This window comes from Schistocerca serialis, chromosome 2, assembly GCF_023864345.2.
Source record: "Schistocerca serialis cubense isolate TAMUIC-IGC-003099 chromosome 2, iqSchSeri2.2, whole genome shotgun sequence".
In the NCBI taxonomy this organism is placed as follows: Eukaryota; Metazoa; Arthropoda; class Insecta; order Orthoptera; family Acrididae; genus Schistocerca; species Schistocerca serialis.
In genome coordinates, this window is record NC_064639.1 from 912,898,737 (window position 1) to 912,920,636 (window position 21,900).

At 44.7% G+C, this 21,900-nt stretch overlaps 1 protein-coding gene across 4 annotated transcripts in view; it reads left to right on the forward strand.

Moving 5' to 3' along the window:
• LOC126458275 (juvenile hormone acid O-methyltransferase-like) overlaps positions 1 to 21,900 on the forward strand; it is a 77,263-nt gene that overhangs the window by 17,761 nt on the left and 37,602 nt on the right. For all 4 annotated transcript variants that reach the window (XM_050095206.1, XM_050095205.1, XM_050095204.1 and 1 more), the window contains one exon: positions 18,913 to 19,133. In XM_050095206.1, coding sequence (XP_049951163.1) covers positions 18,913 to 19,133 — 221 coding nt within the window. The remainder of the gene's footprint in view (positions 1 to 18,912; positions 19,134 to 21,900) is intronic.

A 21,900-nucleotide genomic window follows, 5' to 3' on the forward strand; every position in this document is an offset into this window, starting at 1 on the left:
GAGCTCAGACTTTCCTTGATGTTGCCTATCTTGCGCATGGACTACTCAGTTTGTATATTTTGCTTATTTTTTTTATAGTTCTACACAACTTCTTCCTGTTTTCTCGATTGATCTGTGTTCAGTTTTTCAGGGCCTATCCACTGTGCCAACTTATAACTAAATCTGAGGGGGGTGCGATGGGAAGGTTCCCTTGTTAAAGCCTTCACAAAGTAATTTACATTCGTTATTACACGCTAAGACCATTGCGCAACAAGAATGGAGCATTGTCAGAAGAGAGTACATGTTATGGATTTGTTACTGCAAGGCCGGCCGGTGTGGCCGAGCGGTTCTAGGAGCTTCAGTCTGGAACCGCGCGACCGCTACGGTCGCAGGCTCGAATCCTGCCTCGGGCATGCATGTGTGTGGTGTCCTTAGGTTAGTTCGGTTTAAGTAGTTCTAAGTTATAGGGGACTGATGACCTCAGAAGTTAAGTTCTATAGTGCTCAGAGCCATTTGAACCATTGTGTTACTGCAAAGAGAAAAAGCTACTACAGAAGTTTGAGCCAGAGGTGGAGAGCCAGGGCAGTAATCAGGCCACTGGTCAGTGACCCACTTAATGAGAGGCACAGCTTACCAGGTGACGAAAACAGGTCAGTCACCAGGAAGTACTACAGCCCAACCGACTGCCGTCATTTGCTTATTTGAGGCATGTTGCCACGGGACGGTAGGTCCGCAATTGTTCGATACTGAGGAAATTGGATACTTTATTTCGTTCGATTCAGTTGCACTGATGTTGAGCTTTTGTTGCAGTGATTGCTGATTTCGGGCTGCCACACCCATTCTCAAACCACACACTATTTTATTAACATTAACTAGTCGTACAGTATGGTGCCAAAACACGAATACTTCTGTACAGGAAGGTACACTATGGGCAACAAGCACTGTCATTGATATTAAGCTGTGTGTATGTTGCACCTAACACTTTTGTACAGTGCTTTTGGCATCATACTGTAAGACCAGTTACGGTTATTAACAAGGTGTGTGGTTCCAGCATGCGCACGGCAGCGCAAAACCGGTAACCACTGCAGCAAAAAAAAAAAAAAAATATATATATCAATGCAACTGAAACAGACGAATTAAATTATCCAATTTCTTCGCTGGCCATTGCCTCTGTTCCAGACAAATTGCCGTGACACATAAACGACGCCACTACCGCAAGATCGGCGGGGCACAACACGTCTTGGGATGGAACACTTTCCCCACTACCTGGCCTGTACTAAGATGGACAGGGACACATTGACCGCCACAAAACCGTTGTTTTTTGTGGAGGATATCAAGGACAAGTGTGGTGAAGTGGAGTCTCTCAGATGCATTCGGGCTCCCTATTGATCAAAGCTTCTTCTGCCGCACGTTCCGCGGCTTCTCGTGCTTGTGATCGTCTTAGCGATGTCCCGGTGTCTATTACACTTCACCAGTCTGGGAATATAGCCCAAGTAGTGATTCTCATAGGAACCTCATCCTACAAACTGATGAGAAACGCTGGTCTAGTCTGGAGGGAGGGGTGTTCATTTTATTTAACTTTTGCAGAGGGCTCGTAAAAACTGCTGCACCTATAACGGAACATTTATTCTGGCATTCGAGGGAGATATCCTCTCAGAGAAGGTGAAGGTTGTGTGTTACCGATGTGACTGTGACATGAAGTAGCACGTTCCGCCACCCATGAGGTGCTTTCAGTGTTTGCATTCTGGGCATGTCTTCCTGCTGTACAGCAGACCCTCTGTGTGGTGACTGGACACTCACTCCATGAGGGAGCACCAGTGTTCCACCACCTGTGTGTGTGAATTGTGATGACCGCCACTCTCTGTCCTCCCCAGATTGCCCAGCTTACATGAGAGAAAAGAAGATCCAAGACCCTATCTTATGCTGAGGCTCGCCAAAAATATGAGCTGCTCGACCTTGTGTCAATTTCTTCTACATTTGCCTCAGTTACATCCTTTCTCCTCCCTACCTCTTACTTACCCCAGCCCCTTCCCCCTCTCCCATCCCCTTCCCATGCAGTTCCTGTGCCCTCCCCTATGGGTGCTGCTCCCACTCTCTGGCCAAAGACGTGCCCCTCTTCTTGGGCGCCCACTGGTGATGGGGATCCCCCCAGCACCACTCCCTCAGCGTCACTCAGGCTGTAAGCCATCTACTACAGCTCGACCACGGAACACACTTGACCACGGGACACACCATCTGAGCGCCCTAAGGTCGGCTTTTCTCGTTCGGTTCCGGACCTTGTAGAAGCCTGCCCTCCCTCTGTGTCCTGTCCTCACCAACCTCTGAATGAGCAGAAGAAGAAGAAGAAATCCAAGCCTTAGGATAAGGCCTCTCTGGTGGCCCCCGGAGGCGCCATCTCTCCCATCACAACTCGAGTCTGCCTGACGTCTTATTTATGGACATCATCCCATCCCTCTCAGTGACGACCACCGACCCTGATGACATGACCACTCCTTAGTTCAACACACGATAATCCATTGGAACGGCAATAGATAATTACTGTCGCCTATGGGAAATAAAACATGTTTTCTCTTATTCTGTATTCTGTCTTTCTCTTTAAGAAACGCAATTCCATGATGACCACTCTCCAACGGTTAGTGGTTATCGGCCATTCTGTCGGAATAGTGCCAGCCCTGGGATAGCATCTGGAGAAGTCTGCACTTTCGTTCGCACCTATGCCATTAGTGGCTGGATCCCCCTTCATACCAGCCTGGAAACAATAGCAGAAAGAGTGTGAACGACTCTAGAAATCACCATTTGCAATGTTTACCTCCCTTCAGGCAGGCCACTTCCTTATGTTGATCTGCCTAACTTAATGCAGCAACTCTTGCTTCCATAGCTCCTTCTCAGGGACTTTAATGCACTCGACCTCTTGTGGGGAGTGCCACTTCGACAGCTAGGGTCTTCTAATTGGCCAACTTACTAGAGACTACAGTTCCATCTGGCCTAATATATATATATATATATATATATATATATATATATATATATATATATATATATATATATATATATATATATAATGTGCCAGTTGGATATATATATAGGCCAGTTGGAAGTGTAGAATGCCCAATGTGGGTGTGTCTGCGTGGTGGCGACGGGGAAACGATAAGATCACTGGAAAGTGGTCAGTCACAAAGATCATCAGGCCATGAGAGGCACTGAAGTGGGTAGGGGAACTTTCTCTAGTCGTCGTCGTTGTCGTCGTCGTGGTCTTCAGTCCTGAGACTGGTTTGATGCAGCTCTCCATGCTACTCTATCCTGTGCAAGCTTCTTCATCTCCCAGTACCTACTGCAACCTACATCCTTCTGAATCTGTTTAGTGTATTCATCTCTTGGTCTCCCTCTACGACTTTTACCCTCAACGCTGCCCTCCAATACTAAACTGCTGATTCCTCGATGCCTCAGAACATGTCCTACCAACCGATCCCTTCTTCTAGTCAAGTTGTGTCACAAGCTCCTCTTCTCCCCAATTCTATTCAATACCTCATTAGTTATGTGGTCTACCCATATAATCTTCAGCATTCTTCTGTAGCACCACATTTCGAAAGCTTCTATTCTCTTCTTGTCTAAACTATTTATTGTCCACGTTTCACTTCCATACATGGCTACACTCCATACAAATACTTTCAGAAACGACTTTTTGACACTTAAATCTATACTCGATGTTAACAAATTTCTCTTCTTCAGAAACGCTTTCCTTGCCAATGACAGTCTACATTTTATATCCCCTCTACTTCGACCATCATCAGTTATCTTGTTCCCCAAATAGCAAAACTCCTTTACTACTTTAAGGGTCTCATTTCCTAATCTAATTCCCTCAGCATCACCTGACTTAATTCGACTACATTCCATTATCCTCGTTTTGCCTTTGTTAATGTTCATCTTATATCGTCCTTTCAAGATACTGTCCATTCCGTTCAACTGCTCTTCCAAGTCCTTTGCTGTCTCTGACAGAATTACAATGGCATCGGTGAACCTCAAGGTTTTTATGTCTTCTCCATGGATTTTAATACCTACTCCGAATTTTTCCTTTGTTTCCTTTACTGCTTGCTCAATATACAGATTGAACAACATCGAGGAGATGCCACAAGCCTGTCTTACTCCCTTTCCAACCACTGCTTCCCTTTCATGCCCCCCGACTCTTATAACTGCCATCTGGTTTCTGTACAAATTGTAAATAGCCTTTCGCTCCCTGTATTTTACCCCTGCCACCTTCAGAATTTGGAAGAGAGTATTCCAGTCAACATTGTCAAAAGCTTTCTCTAAGTCTACAAATGCTAGAAACGTAGGTTTGCCTTTCCGTAATCTTTCTTCTAAGATAAGTCGTAGAGTCAGTGTTGCCTCACGTGTTCCAACATTTCTACGGAATCCAAACTGATCTTCCCTGAGGTCGGGTTCTAAGAGTTTTTTCATTCGTCTGTAAAGAATTCGCGTTAGTATTTTACAGCTGTGACTTATTAAACTGATAGTTCGGTAATTTTCACATCTGTCAACACCTGCTTTCTTTGGGATTGGAATTATTGCATTCTTCTTGAAGTCTGAGGGTATTTCGCCTGTCTCGTACATCTTGCTCACCAGATGGTAGAGTTTTGTCAGGGCTGGCTCTCCCAAGGCTATATATATATATATATAATCTGGTGTACACTTCGACTCTTCTATCTCTGACTGCATTGCTGCAATGGTGCTAGAATTCTCCGCCACTGTTCTTCATACCGTTGGCACTGCTATCCTCCTATCCACAAGTCTCCCTCGTCGTCTACCGGTACCGTGGTGAATCCAGGACGTAGCAATCTCTATCCAGGACCGCCAATGGGTGCTAAAACACTCGAAACGACACCCTTCAGAGACTAACCTCATAGATTTTAATCATCTCCATGCGAAGATTCGCTACCTTATTAAGCAGAGTAAAAAGGAATACTGGGATTGCTATGTTTGCTCCTTCGAGATGTAAGTCTTCCTGTCGCAGGTTTGCTCCAAGCTCTGTATACTTTTGGATCGTCTGCGACGATCAACTGTCCAGGTTCTCATCCTACAGGGTTCTCGGTGTACTGATCCATCTGTACTTGCAGAACACCTCACGACACACTTTGACAGCATCAGTGTCCTCTTCCTATTCTGTTACATTTTTACAGCAGAATCGATGAGTTAAAGAAAATCTCCCCCGTTTCAACCCCCACCGAGCTGAATCCTATAATGAACCCTTTACTGAATGGTAATTATTCCTGGCTCTTACGATCTGACATGATATGGCCGCAGGTCCACATTCCATCCACACTCAGATGATACAACGCTTGGACATTACTCATAGGGAACATCTCAGTGACTTCAATGCATTTGGGTCACAGGTGCATTCCTCTCGCAATGGCGAGACAATCTAGTTATCCCCACCCTTAATCCTGGGAAGAAGCCATTGTGACTCAACAGCTACCGATTGATTAGCCTGCGGGCTTTCAAAAACTAAATGAAATGTGATGGCCCTCAACTACGTACCCTCTGACTCAGAGTTGATATATTAAAAGTTTTGGCTGGTTTCGTTGTCTAGGGGCCGGGATACGCAGTTGCCGCATTACTAGCCAAATACTGCTGAGTCTACATTATACAAAATGAATATACACATGAATCAAATGGTCTAAGGTTTCTATCACTTGGCAATTGCGAATTTTGAATGTTGTATAGAAATTTATAAATGAAAGATTGCAATTAAATAAATTCTGCAGGTACTATTTTAACGACTTTAAATGATGGGTACGATAGATGAAGTAACTTTAAGAATGACCTTTATTACTGTAAAAATCTTATTGGTGTTGATGTTCCAGCAATTAAATAAAATATAAGTTGAATAACACGGAAACAATGGATTCGTACTTCACGTAATTCGTTATGAACAACAAAGTAGCTCGCGAGATAATCACTTCTAAACGCATACTACGTCTTCAGTGCAGAAGCCACGGAAATCTCACCAGTGCACAAGTCGGCGCTACGAAATATTTGTGTGTCCCACGACCACGTGCAAACTGCTCCCCTCTGCAAGTCTTTCCCGCGACTGTGCGTCCGTCGCGCCGTACTGTCCAGGACTCCCCTGCCCTCTCTCGAAACGATGCTCCTCCCCCACTTCCATACAGTCTCTCCACGTGTCCTTTTTGGAAAGATCGCTGTGATTGGCTAGAGCGCTCCCGCCCTGTCTCCAAGCTAACGCACACTCACAAACATAATGAAACGCATTCGAAATACTGGATTTACATGTAAAAAACTTGAAATTAAATAAATATTCCTATGGCTGCATCATAAACACGCTCTAACACACATTATTAAATACATAAACAAATTAAATAAACATATATCAAAGGAATATAACAGAAGTAGGCCAGTAGCATAACGTCTCTGTGCTTTCTAAAACACAGTAAATAATTGACCAATTTCGTCATGAATAATATATATCGGATATAAACAAAGACGTAATATATTTATAAGCATGCTGCTTCCGTTTTTTTCGAGTAACTGTGGGGTACTTTAGGCCTGACGCGATCAATAGTAATCGGCCACTTTGACCTCCAATAACTCATGTACTGTTCAAGTTACATTCCTGAAATTCATACCAATTTTGGTTTACACTAATAGCTTTACAGAGACACGTCGATCGACAAAACCGGATGAACAGTTTAGGTTTTGGAAATTCGTTGCTGGGTGTTACTTGCATAATTTACATTCAGATACTAAACTTTAAACTAATAGAGAGATTGAAAATCTGATTACACCATTAGAATCGTTGTGCAAATAATGGTAATGTACGTGTTTCTTTTTGAGGTATCATGATTCCTCTGGCTACTATTAATATCTATATGATCGGTGAAATGTCTGCCATTATGGTTTCACAAAGACCGCCATATTTGGCACTCCCTGCATATCTCCTTCATCGACACAACGTCACCATGATATTCCCAACCACGCAATCGGCTGGACCACGTGGTCCGGCCTTTGTGCAGCATCACGTGGTTGCTAACAAGCCGCGGCTTGTCGAGCGGCCCGAACGGTGGCCGCCAACTCTGAACTTAAATTATTTCCGGGACGCCACAACTCACCCGTTACCCTACAAGCCTCACCGATTACTTTTTAAACTTCTTGAGAGGATGATTAGTTTATGTTTATGTTGGGTATTTGGATCTCAGGACCTTTTGGCCCTGTACCAGTGTGGCTTCAGATCTACAACCGACTACTCAAACTGGAAACAGCAGTCCGACAGGCTTCTACTAACCGCCAACATCTTGTCGCGGTCTCCTTTGACCTACATAAGGCATACGACACGGCTTTGCACCGCCACATTTTAGTTGCCCTTTATTACTGGGGCTTTCGAGGCCCCCTTTCTATTTTTATCCGAGTTTTTATCCCACCAACTCCTCTTGGTTTGAGTTGGAACTTCAGCCAGTACTCCTCAGATCCAGGAGAATGGTACCCCGTAGGATTCAGTGTTAAGTGTCACACTCTTCCTCATCGCCATCAGTGGACTTGTAACTCTGATGGGCCCCTGGCTGCCCCAGCGTTTTACGAAGACAGATTTTTGCATCTGTGCAGCTCCCACTCGGTAGCATCTGCTGAATGCCAACTCCAAGGCTCCATCAGATGGACCTCTGCGTTGGACCTTTCCCATGGCTTACAATTTTGTCCCTTCAAGAACGCAGGTTACGCCTTTTTGCCATCGACCCACAGTACACCCCGATCCAGTCTTTTTTTCGACAAGAAGCTGACGTGTCTGCCCCATATTCTCTACTTGAAAACTATATGCCCCATATTCGCCACTTGAAAACTACATCATCGCTGAAGCTTAAAGCTCTCCACCACATGGCCCACACATAATGGGTTGCAGAATGTGCTACTCTTCTCCATCTTTACAATGCTCTGGTTTTGTCCAGACTACATTGTGGTTGTCAAATTTATGGCTCAGCAGCACCTTCTACTCTGAAACTACCTGACCCTGTTCATCCTTATGGGGTGCTTCTGACTATTGGTGCCTTCCGCACTAGTCCTGTCGAAAGTCTCCTCGCGGAAGAGGGGATTCCCACTCTAAAATACAATGGAGCCAGCTCTTCGTTTCTTCGTCATTCGACGATTCCCTGCCATCCTGTGTTCCCCATCCTCTTTGCAAACGAGGGATGTCTCCCTCCTTATACCTGCTCTTGGGTGGAATTGGCGGTTGGAATGCATCTCACTTCTCTCTGTTGGATCTCCACATACTGGAAAGTGCTCCGTGTATTTCCTCGTGAACCCTCCCTCCGATGGTGCCTCTTCAGCGGATAAGGACCGGCCTATTCCAGGGTTCTAAGGTCTCTGTCACGCCTAGGATATTCCGAAATCTTCCACATTCCACCCTTGAAGAGTTACAATGTGATACCATCCTCTAAACTGATGATGCTAAAACGGTAGATAAGGCGGGATATGCTTTTACGTCTCTTATTGGAATGGAGCACCACTTACTGTTGGGATCATGTAGTGTGTTCGCGACAGAGCTGCTAGCCATTAAGTAGGTCCTCCATTTTGTTACTCAGGCCTCCTTCGACAGTGTTTTAATATGTACCAATCCAGTGAGCAGCTTAAAGGCCACAGACTGATGCTACTCTTGGCAGCCTTTGGTCCTTGCTCATCTCTGTCCGTTGCCATGCCGCCTGCTCAGCTGTCCCCTGGGTCCCAAGTCATGTGGGAATCCCAGGGAATGAACTAGCTGGCCATTTGGCTAGAGGGGTAGACTTTTATCATTACAAGTGCAGATATGCGGGTACACATTAAATCTCTCTTCGCCCAAAATTGGAGTGACATCTGGTGCGCTACTTCTCTCCGTAATGAGCAATCAAGGAGACTACTGCAGTTTGGAGCTCTTTCTTCCGCTCCTCGCGGAAGATGCCCACTGTCTTACGCTGTCTACACATCAGTCATATTAGGCTCGCCCAGTTTTCACTTGTGTAACTAGCCACCCCCACAATGTTGTTGTGGAGCCGGGCTGTCGGTATCCCATACAGTGGTAAAAAGTCCCCTTCTTTTAGCCCTTCATACTAAGTATAGCTGTCCAGATTTGTTGTCTTCAACGTTAGCAGAGGATTCACAGATGGTTTAACTGATCCTCAGTTTCCTTCGTGAAACTGGTTTTTATTTTCAGTTACAGGGTTCTGCTGTACTCCTGGAGCAGGGGCAGGACAGTTACGATATTGAGGGGGGGGAGGGGGGGGTTGGGGAAGGAGACTAGACAGCGAGGTCATCGGTCTCATCGGATTAGGGAAGGATGGGGAAGGAAGTCGGCCGTGCCCTTTCAGTGGAACCATCCCGGCATTTGCCTGGAGCGATTTAGGGAAATCACGGAAAACCTAAATCAGGATGGCCGAACGCGGGATTGAACCGTCGTCCTCCCGAATGCGAGTCCAGTGTCTAACCACTGCGCCACCTCGCTCGGTCTAGTTACGATCTCTTCGTGTTTTCTGGATGTGGGACCCGTGAACAACCCCCCTCCCCCCCCCCCCCCCCCCCCGCCCCTCTCCCGTGCAAAGACCTCTCTTTCGTCCGTCTATTTTTTCAGTTTTTAGATTTGGCCTACTCTTTTAGGCCTTCTACTGTGTGTGGTTTTAGCTACCTATCTTTGTGGTTTGACTTCTGACTGGATTCGCCTACTTGCAGCTGATGCCGCTATTTTCTGCTGATCGGGAAGACGTTGCTCCATGCAATTTTTATGTTTTCGATAAGCTGAAAGAATATCTGAACAGAAGCAGATATTCCAGCTATAAAGACGTTCACACAGCGTTCTAGAATGGTTCCTTGACCAAGGAGTGGATTTCTGTCATCGGCTAATTCAAGGATCGGTAGAACATTCCGACAGTGGTTTGCAGAGACTTGGTGACAGTGTTGAGAAACACTACCACGTACGTCGCTTTCAAGTGTAGCTCAGCATTCAAAAAATGTTTCTTGTTGCACCATAATAACGGGTAACTTCTTGAAATCCCCCTCGTAGAAGGAAGGGCAACACATGGTCACACAGAATGCCGAAATGAGCATCCTGGTTCATGTCGACGTTAACCTGAAAGACGCGGCTCAAGCCATGCTACGGAAAGAAAACAGAAACACCGCCGAGCCACCTCCACCCTAAAGTACACCCTCGATATATTGCAGCTTACGGGGCTCAGTGGCCTGATGCAGCGTCATTTGAAAAGAGTCAAAGTAGCGACTCTTGCGGTTACTACGTACACCTTCAGCTTGAGCCCAGCTGCTGTGTTTGGCCCGTTGTATACATGCAGCTTTGTGCCGCTGCGAGCAATGACCTTCCGTGAGATACCCGACTCCAGGTGCCCAATGCATGCGTTTCGCATTGCAATGTTCATTTGGAAAATGGGAAAGATGGACCTGCATTAAATGACAGCAGCAGTACGTCTCGAATTAGAAACCTGTTTTCATTGACAAGGCCTCATTATAGTCACCTTTTCTGTCACTTGGAATATCTTTACGACCACTGTTACAACGTCGTTAATAATAACGAGATTCAGAATCTGCTGAGGAAGCAGAGAACGCGCAAATGACAAGCCAGGGTTAGTAGAGATTCGTGCATCTGTGAAAATATCTGCAAGAAAAGTTTTGCATCACCTCGGATCCGGGAGTTCCGGAACCTGTGCAGAAAATAAGATCAGAGATCAACATAAACATCATTTCCGCCCTTTTTATTGTTCATCAGAACCACACATTGCATGTTGTACCACCATACAGCGAGAATTTCAGTAGTGGTGCCCGCATCTCGTGGTCGTGCGGTAGCGTTCTCGCTTACCACGCCCGGGTTCCCGGGTTCGATTCCCGGCGGGGTCAGGGATTTTCTCTGCCTCGTGATGGCTGGGTGTTGTGTGATGTCCTTAGGTTAGTTAGGTTTAAGTAGTTCTAAGTTCTAGGGGACTGATGACCACAGATGTTAAGTCCCATAGTGCTCAGAGCCATTTGAACCATTTTTTTTCAGTAGTGGTGGTCCAGATTGCTGTACACACCGGTAGCTCTAATACCCAGTAGGGCGTCCTCTCGCGTTGATATGCATGTCTGTCGTCGTCGTGTCATACTATCCACAATTTCATTAAGGCACCGTTGGTTCAGTGTGTCCCACTCCTCAACAGCGATTCGGCGTAGATCCCTCAGAGTGATTGATGGGTCACGTCGTCCGTAAACAACCATTTTCAATCTATCCCAGGCATGTTCGATAGGGAGATGGAGAACATACTGACCACTCTAATAGAGCGATGTCGTTATCCTGAAGGAAGGCATTCATAAGATATGTACGATGGGGGCGCGAATTGTCCTCCATGAAGATGAGTGCCTCGCCAATATGCTGCAGATATGGTTGCACTATCGGTCGGAGGATGGAATTCACGTATCGTACAGACGTTACGGCGCCTTCCATGACCACCAGCGGCGTACATTGGCCCCACATAATGCCACTCCAAAACAGCAGGGAACCTCCACCTTGCTGCACTCGCTGGACAGTGTGTGTCTAAAGCGTTCAGTCTGACCGTGTTGCCTCCAGACCAGTCTCCGACGATTGTCTCATCTATGAAAAGAACGTGATGCCAATCCTGAGCGGTCCATTCGGCATGTTGTTGGGCCCGTGCTGCGTGGTTGCAAAGATGGACCTCGCTATGGACGTCGGGAGTGAAGTTGCGCATCATGCAGCCTACTGCGCACAGTTTGAGTCGTCACACGACCTCCTGTGGCTCCACGAAAAGCACTATTCAACATGGTGGCGTTGGTTTCAGGGTCACTCCGAGCCATAATTCGGAGATAGCGATCACACACTACAGCAGTAGCCCTTGGGCGGCCTAAGCGAGGCATGTCATCGACAGTTCCTGTCTCTCTGTATCTCCTCCATGTCAGAACAACATCGCTTTGGTTCTTTCCGAGACGCCTAGACACTTCCCTTGTTGAGAGCCCTTCCTGGCACAAAGTAACAATGAGGACTCTATCGATCAAACCGCGATATTGACCGTCTCGGCATGGTTAACTACAGACAACACGAGCCGTGCACCTCCTCCCTGGTGGAATGACTGGGACTGATCGGCCGTCGGACCTCCTCCGTCTAATGGGCGTTTTCATGCATGGTTGTTTACATCTTTGGGCGGGTTTAGTGACATCTTTGAAGAGTCAAAGGGACTCTGTCTGTGATAAAATATCCACAATCAACGCCTATCTTCAGGAGTCCTGGGAACCGGGGTGATGCAAAACTTTTTTTGATGTGTGTGTATCATATGCATACGACTGCTATCGTTGTCATACCTTAGTAAAAGATCTGACAGAGAACCGGAAAAGAAATCTAATCCTATATAAAATCGCTAAGTGAATCTAAGGCTTCCATCCAGTCACTTGTTGATCAGTCTGGTGTGGCGTTTGAAGATAGCAAAACGGAAGCAGAAGTTTCAAATTTAACTTTCAAGAAATCGTTCACGCAGGAGAATCGTACAGACGTACAATCGTTTGACCATATAACAGATTTCCATATGAACGACATAATAATAAGCACCCCTGGCGTAGAGAACAACTGGAAGAGGTCCAGATAGAATCCCAATTCGGCTTTCCAAAGAGTAATCTATGGCAGTGGACCTTACGTAGCTTGCGTTTATCGCCAATCTCTCGCCCAGCGAAAGTCCCATCGCAGGTGACTCCTGTGTATAAGAAGAGCAAACGAGCGGACCCGAAAGCTTATAGACCAATATTCCTAACATAGGTTTGCTGCAGAATCCGTGAACATATCTGTTCCAATGTAATAAATTTTCTTGATATCGAGAAGCCTATATCTACGAATCAGCACGGTTTTAGAAAGCATCCCCCGTGCAAAATTCAGTTTGCCCTTTTCTTACATGATATACTGTGAACTATGGGAGGAGGGCATATTTCTAGATTTCCGAAAAGTGTTATACACTTTGCCCCATTGCAGGCTGTTAAAGAAGGTACGAGCATAGGAAATAGGTTCACAGATATGTGATTGACTCTAAGACTTAAGTTGTAGAACCCAATATTTGTCCTCGATGGCGAGTGTTCATCAGAGACAACGGTATCGTCAGGAGTGGCCCAGGGGAGTTTGATAGGACGGCTGTTATTTGCTGTATACAAGAATGAGTTGGCAGACAGGGAGAGCAACAATCTGCGGTAATTTTCCGATGATGTCGAGTACGGTAAGGTGTCGAAGTTAAGTGACTGTAGGAGGATACAAGATGACTTAGACAAAATTTCTAGTTTGTGATGAATGACAGCTAGTTCTCAATGTGAAAAAATGTAAGTTAGTGCGTATGAGTAGGAGAAACAAACCTGTAATGTTCAGATACAGCATTTGTGATGTCCTGCTTGATACAGTCGTGTTGTTTATATCTAGGCGTGACATTGCAAAGCGATATGAAGTGGGACGAGCTTGTGAGGATTGTGGTAGGAAAGGCAGATGATCGACTTCGATTTATTAGGAGAATTCAAAAAAAGTGTGGTTCTCCTGCAAATGAGACCGCATGTAGGACGCTAGTATGACCTATTCTTGAGTACTGCTAGAGTGTTTGGGATCTGTACAAGGTTAGATTAAAGGAAGAAATCGAAGCAATTCATAGGCGGGCAGCTAGATTTGTTACTGGTAGGTTCGAACAACACGCAAGTGTTACAAGCATGCTTCGGGAACCCAAATGGGAATCCTTGGATGGAGGGCGACAATCTTTTCGAGGAACACTTTTGAGAAAATTTAGAGAATCTGCATTTGAGGCTGACTGCAGAACGATTCTGTTGCTTCCCACACACACTGCGCGTAAGGATCCCGAAGATACGAGAAATTAGGGCTCATGCGGAGGCAAATAGCAGTCGTTTTTTCTCCCTTTTTCTTTTTGCTAGTGGATCGGGAAAGGAAATGGCTAGTAGTGGTACAAGTACCATCCTCCCCGCGCCGTAAGGTGGATTGCGGAGTTTGTGTAGATGTAGATGGTACATCATTTCTTGCGGTTACATTGGGCTGTTTGCATTGGTACAGCAACAAATCAGGCAACTTCATTCACTTCACTACACTGTGTGCCGTTCTATCAAGTGGACCAGTTTTACTGCGCAGATTTCGTACAACCAACTGGCAGTACTCAACGTCATGGCTTGAGTCAGTGGTGGAAGGCCACGGGACTGCTCTGTCGCATTTCTCCTCCATCGATAGCGCTAAAAGGTCGCCAGTAAGAAACATTTTCTCCGGTGAGCATAGCACAGCTGCAGTAGGTGAGACGTAGTTACTTGCACTGTGCATTTTTTCTTGTCAGACGTGTTGAAGGCACAGCATACGTACATTTATTCATCAACGAATGTCATAGCTGCAAATACATGTTCGGCATAAGCAACTCGAAACCCAAACAAAAAACGTCGGGAGAAATGTTGAACAGAAGAATGGACAAGTGTTTCTACTTAGGGGTTCTACCATCAGCATTGCTGCCTGCGAAAAATTATTTTGATTTTGATGAAAAAGATCCATTTCAGGTGCATAAGACAACTGCTTCCTACTTGCCAGTATTGACGTTGCAGTGACTTGTTTGACTTGTGCTTAGAACGCAGCACAATGTGTGCAGGATCCCAGAGAGTGAGTCCGAAGTGACAGCTCACCTATCATAAGCCAGCAACTGATGAAGTGCTGTACGATCAACGTGTCGTTGTGCTAATTGCGACAGTGTTTCAACGCTGGGGTCGTCATCCCACTTTACAAAGACAATGGCGTATGCAAATGCTGTTTTGCTATTTAAATATCCTAAATTGCCCGGCGTTGATGTATAGTCATATATGGCTTTATTATGCTTAAGTCGCTGTCCAACTGTTGCTATTAATATCTCTTAACCAGCGTCCTTCTTTCCCGCGCAATATCAGCACTATACAACAGCAAGAACTTACCATTAAGATATTTTTAAAAATTTAAGATACCTCAAAAGTCTTACATTTAATATATCATATTATATGTGACTCTTAGAGTTAGGTAGGATATCATTTTGTTAGAACATTTACGAAATAAATTACGGTTTAATTGTCCAAAGGTTGCCAAAACATTCAGCCATCAAGTAGCAAGTGCTCCACATTAAACATTCACAAAGTTAGCATTAGATAGCATACCTATTATCTCAATGTATAGTGATGAAATAAAGGGAATACGTTTGTCTAGGTAACATATTTAAGTGTTTAACAGTGCAAGATCACAACTTAACGTAAGTGCGATTTAAGCCATTACAAATATGAAATGCTGTTACATTAATAACCGGTGTAACGTCCAAAATGTTGGCTGCATGCATTGAGTTGTGCAGATGCTGGATGTCAGTTTATGGGATAGAGTTCCATGCCTGTTGCACTTGGTCAGTATGGGGACGGTTTATGCTGACTGAGCGACGCTGGAGTTGTCGTCCGATGATGTCCTATATGTACTCGATTGCAGATGGATATGGTGATCGAGGAAGCCAAGGTAACATGTCGACACATTGTAGAGCTTGTTGGGTATGTAGGCGAGCGTTATCCTGTTGCAAAACACCCTCTGGAATGCTGTTCATGAATGACAGCACAACAGGTCGAATCACCAGACTTCTGCGCAAATTTGCAGCCAGGGTGTCTGGGATAACCAAGAGAGTGCTCCTACTGTTGTATGACATCGCAGTCCTTCACCCAGACCATAATTCCAGGTGTAGGTCCATTGGCTCTAGCACACAGACAAGTTGGTTGTAGGACGTAAACTGATCGCCTCCTAACCAACACGCGGTCATCACTATCAATGAGGCAGAACCAACTTTCATCCAATGAGCTCTCGCTTAACATCACTGAAGTCGCAAAGGCGGTGGTTTGGGTGGAATGTACGCTACAGGGCGTCAGGCTAGGAGCTGTCCTTGAAGTAACAATTTTTAACAGTTCGTTGTGTCACTGTGGAGCCAACCACTGCTCAAGTTGCCATTCACCGAACACTATGGTCTTCCCTCTCGCTGTTGCCACGCGCCTGTCTGACACCCAGTCTTGTTGCGACCGTACATTCTCGTGACCTATGATGCCAGCAGTCATGCACAGTGGCTATACTCCTGCAGTATCGCAGAAGGGACATCCAGCTTCACGTAGCTGTATTACAGGACCTCGTTCAAAAGCAGCGAGGTGTTGATAATGGCGTCTTCATCACCTTAAACTCTTAAAGCGTTGCTGCTTCTGGATCAAGGGATCCCGGGTTCGATTCCTGGCCAGGTTGGGGATTTTCTCTGCCTGGTGACTGGGTGTTTGTGTCATCATCTTCATTCGTGACAGTGGCTCGATTGGGCTGTGTAAAAATTGGACTGTCTAAAGTAAAAATTGGACTGTCTAAAGTAAAAATTGGACTGTCTAAAGTAAAAATTGGACTGTCTAAAGTAAAAATTGGACTGTCTAAAGTAAAAATTGGACTGTCTAAAGTAAAAATTGGACTGTCTAAAGTAAAAATTGGACTGTCTAAAGTAAAAATTGGACTGTCTAAAGTAAAAATTGGACTGTCCAAAGTAAAAATTGGACTGTCCAAAGTAAAAATTGGACTGTCCAAAGTAAAAATTGGACTGTCCAAAGTAAAAATTGGACTGTCCAAAGTAAAAATTGGACTGTCCAAAGTAAAAATTGGACTGTCCAAAGTAAAAATTGGACTGTCCAAAGTTAAAATTGGACTGTCCAAAGTTAAAATTGGATCTTTGAACGAGCGCTGATGACCACGCAGCTGAGCTCCCCACAAACCAAACATCACCACCACCTTAAAGGCATTCTTGTCTAACTCATTGCTGACCAACTCACCACATACAATCTCAGAGGTACTCTCTGCCATTACAGTGGTATACAATGCAAACCTGATTTGCATCCCCTCATAGTGACACTCCTAGCGCCTCTCTCATGCGACTGGCAAGATATCTGAACGGACATCTTTCAGATGTAGAAATACATCTACCAACTTTCATTATGTTGCACAACTTCTTCTTAGTGTTCCAGTGTTTCATCGGTGGAATCAAATTGACATAACTACATAGGCCAGTGTAATGATTAATTCTTCTGGACACAGTGCCGCATCACGATATGAAACACTTAAATTGCAATATGTAAAATTTAAGTTCAGTCCGTATTACAATGGCTTTCCTAGGGCCAAGACTGGTTTTGGCGGACGAAAGGTGCCTCTATTGCAGACGATCGGTATCAATATGTCATCTTTGTGAAAGTTTATTCGCGCTACAACATAACAGGCTAGTCATGGGTAAAGGGAGAGTATAGGAAAGAACCTATTCGTGAACTGTTCAGCTTGCCTGTGATTGGCGACACTCTGCAAATCAACATCGTGGTAGTTTTCTGCTGGCCATGTTCTCTCCCTGGAGTGCACATAAATGCACTGACAGTCCTCCTACGGCTGTTAAGATTGTCATATCCATGACCAGAGAGGCATCTGCCCTGCAATAGCTCCCAGCCAGTCGGACAGGGATGGTCAGAAGGACTCTGAAAGTTAGTAGCCATCATCTCTATTGCTTAATGATTTGTCACCTTTCGTATTTTTCGGTGGCGCATCCAAGACTTGAGCCAGCTCAAGGGCTTTGTGGGACAAGATAGGTTTTCCAGTCACGATAGGGTAACTCAAAGGAGGTATTTGTGTAGTTTCCATGTCCAAAAATGGTAACGCACCGTTGTTCTCAGTTTCCTGAGTGAACTGTGTTGATATGTAGGCTGTTTACACTGAGGTGACAAGTGATGGGATACTCCCTAATATTGTGTCGGACCTTCATTTGCCCATCGTACAGCAGCAACTCTACGTGGCATGGACTCACGTCACTGGAAGTCCTCTGGAGAAATAGTGAGCCATTGTGCCTCTATGGGCCGTCCATAAGAGTTGGAGCGTCAGGAGTTCCTGCACGAGCTGACCTCTCGATTATTTCCCATAAATATTCAATAGAATTTACGTCGGGCAATCTGGGTGGTCAAATCATTGTCTCGAACTGTTCAGAGTGCTCTTCAAACCATTCGTGAACAATTGTGGCCCACTGACATGGCGCATTGTCATCCATAAAAATCCCACCGTTGTTTGGTAACATGAAGTCCATGGATGGCTGCAAATGGCCCCAGAATGGCCAAATGCAACCATTTACAGTCATTGATGGGTTAAGTTGTACCAGAGGACCCAGTATATTCCATAGAAATACAGCCCACACCATTACAGAGCCATCACCGACTTGTACCATGCCTTGTGATGACTTGGGCCCGTGGCTTCGTGAGGCCAGCACCACACTGGAGCCCTATCATTGTCTCTTACCAACTGAAATAAGAACTCATCTGACCAGACAATGGTTCTCCAGTAATCTAGGGTCCAATCAATATGGTTCACGAACCTAGGAGAGGTGCTGTAGGCTGTAGAAAAGGCACTCGCGTCAGTCGTCTGATGACATAATTAATTAACCCCGAATTTAGCCACACTGTCCTAATGGATACGTTCTTCGCTTGTCTGTTAGCATTAGCTATACGCAAACGTCGCTGCTCTCGGTAGTTAAGTGAAGGCCATCGACCACTGCATTGTGTGTGGTGAAAGGTAAAGCCTGAAATTTGATATTCTCGGCACACACTTGACACTGTGAATCTCGCAGTACTGAATTCCCTAACAGCTTCCGAAATGGAATGTCCCATGCATCTAGCTCCAACTACTATTCTGCATTCAGAGTCTAGCAATCCTAATCACTTTGGAAATCCCATTGCCCCTCCATCTAATTGCTCTTAGTATTTTACTGTCAGGTGAAGCACATTGATGACAGATATAAGTGCACCAAACGTACTTCATTTGTGTCGTCCAGGCTCCTGATTTACTGAAGTCGGTTGTATATGAAAGCTTTTTATGTTCATGTCATATGTGATATAAAACGTTTGCGTGTGTAGGTACTGGTTCCACGGTTGCCTCCGTCAACCGTCATCGTCGCGAGTGACGTGAATCCAGCCATGGTGAAGCACGCAAAGGAGCAGAACGCCGTGCCGGCTGTCAAGGCGTACGAGGTGCTGGACGTGATGGACGCCGACGTGACTAAGACGGCCGTGTGGCAGCACGGGCCCTACGGCAAGGTGTTCGGCGTGATGGTGCTGCACTGGGTCCCAGACAACAGGTGAGGCTGCTTCAGTAGGGTAGCAGTGACAGATCGAGCCCAAAGAATGCTGATGTCAGCGCTGATAAGGCAATATTGTTGCGAAAACCCACAGCAAATCTCGTTTCACCTACTATCGATGGCCCTTAAAAATTACATTGTTTCATTGCTTAACAAACCACATGAAACTAACTGTTACAGTTAAAATAGATCATAAGGATATATGATCTACCTTTAATACATTAAGAAATAGTTAAGGGAGACAAGTTTACCACTTCCATTCAAATGGGGATGGGAACAGAAATATGGTACACTAATTGCTGCGAATTATTTTCATACTTCCCAGATGGAAACAGGGGGAAAATCCTTAGGTAATTTTCCATTTCAGTTGTTCCATAGTAAAAATACAGTAGGTTACAGGATTCTGCAAATATTACAACAGAATTGGCGATTTATTTTTGTTGCAGTTGTTAACCATTTTTCATTTGAAGAATCTTCATCCATTATAAGGAATGGCTACACTTCTATTGTTGACAATTTTGAATTTTTTGCTGAAGCACAGTACAAATTGCTCAGACTCGTCTTCAAATACCTATTGAAGCACGATTTTTAAGTGTTTTATTAAACGAGCAAAAGGCTACTAGTGTGGTCAATACGTTATGAAAAACCTCATTGTATCGGTTTGCTGAAATATAAAAAATTTCACGTTTATGTTCATACTAGTAAATTCTCTTTTTAGTAACTGTCGAAGAATCTTAAAAAATTACAGTAACGGATTGAAAAAAGTAATAAATAAAAACTATGGCTTTGGCTATACTGACAGATAAAAAAGTTCTATATGTTGTAAGTAGGCTGTTTAGGTTTTTTTATTGGTAACGCCACCTCTGTGTGAAAGTCACTGGCTGTGCTGTGTGCAGTCTGTGTCTAGTTTACATTGTTGTCTGCCATTGTAGTGTTGGGCAGCGGCAGCTGGATGTGAACAGCGCGTAGTGTTGCGCAGTTGGAGGTGAGCCGCCAGCAGAGGTGGATGTGGGGAGAGAGATGGCGGAGTTTTGTAATTTGTCATGAACTGCTATATATATTATGACTATTAAGGTAAATACATTGTTTGTTCTCTATTAATATCTTTCATTTGCTAACTATCCCTATCAGTAGTTAGTGCCTTCCGTAGTTTGAATCTTTTATTTAGCTGGCAGTAGTGGCGCTCGCTGTATTGCAGTAGTTAGAGTGACCAAGATTTTTGTGAGGTAAGTGATTTCTGAAAGGTATAGTTTAATGTTACTCAGGGCCATTCTTTTGCAGGGATCTTTGAAAGTCAGATTGCGTTGCGCTAAAAATATTGTGTGTCAGTTTAAGCACAGTCTCATGTATAAATTGTTCAAAGGGGACGTTTCAATGTTAACCATGTGACAAATGCTTCCTCATTGTGTGCTATCATTTGCCAAAATCTCGTTCCGATGCCCCAAACAGTTTGCGCTATGAAATATGTTGTAAACATTTCATACTCAGATGCGAGTCATGGGAAGTGAATGTGCTACACAATTTCCATTTTTGAGAGTTTGAAGACAGATCTCCTCCCAAGTCTAAAGAAAAATTCAACATCTTAGCTAAATTTCATTTGCAGCAACATACGTACCAAATGCAAAATCATAGCAACCCATATTTTTCATTACAAACTTTTTCGAATTTCGCGCAGCGTCTTATTTAAACGAGAATATCACAGTAATTATGACCACTAGGGAGATCATGGCCAGTTAAGCATGAAGCTGACATATAAAGCTATATGTAGCGTAAAAATTAATTTGATGAATAGTTTCTGTAAAATCGTCTGAGAAAGACAGCAGAGCTAGTGGAGCATTCATGACCTTTTATTCATACTGCTGCTGCTACAGCTTGATTAGGAGGCTAACCAGGACAGTCTTTGTGCACCCATATACGCGCATAGCTCCACTGGACAGTGCGGAGAGTCAGTATGCAGACTACTGGCCTTCTTTCTGTTTACACTTAGAATGGTGTCCAAAATTAAAGCAGCAGATTGCTATTTATCTATCATGTGTCTAATTAATTCACGATATAATCATACAAACTGTCAACAGATGTCGTTACAATCGTGTTCTGCATGGAAGACAGCATTCCAATCAACGAAAAACCATGCCCACAATGACGTCAGAGCACTTCTCAAGTGGGATTGTGTTTGCAGGAGAGTCCCACATCCACAATAACTCTGTACACAGTCACAGATGGTGCAGTGTGGCACAGAGAAGATGCCTACAAACTTTCGGCTGCGCAGAAGAGTTGCAAACTGATGTGGCCCGACGACTTAATGTGACTTGTTCTGTTGTTTCTCATATGACGCGACAGTGTATAGAAACTGAAACTATATCCCAGAGACGAGGACAGGGTCGACCACGAACGACACCAGAAAGAGTGGACCGTTATTTGGCTGTAAGGGCACAATGGTACGGCCTTACTACTGCACTGCAAATGTCATCTGACATCGCAGCATCCACTGATCGTGTTGTCACGCCAAACAGCGTACAGAAGTCTTTGATAGCGTGCCCTTTACTGCCGGATACCTGCCGTATTTCTATCCCTGACGTGTCTTCACAGAAGGGAATGTCTAGTCTGGAGTCGTCAACATGCCATCTGGACGGTCGAACATTGAGCCGATATTCGTTTCACATAGAAATCCCGATTTTGTCTGGAGAGTGATTCTCAACGAATTCGCACCTCGAGGGCGCGTGGTACACAATTTCGGAACCCTAACATTATGGAAAGAGAACGATAT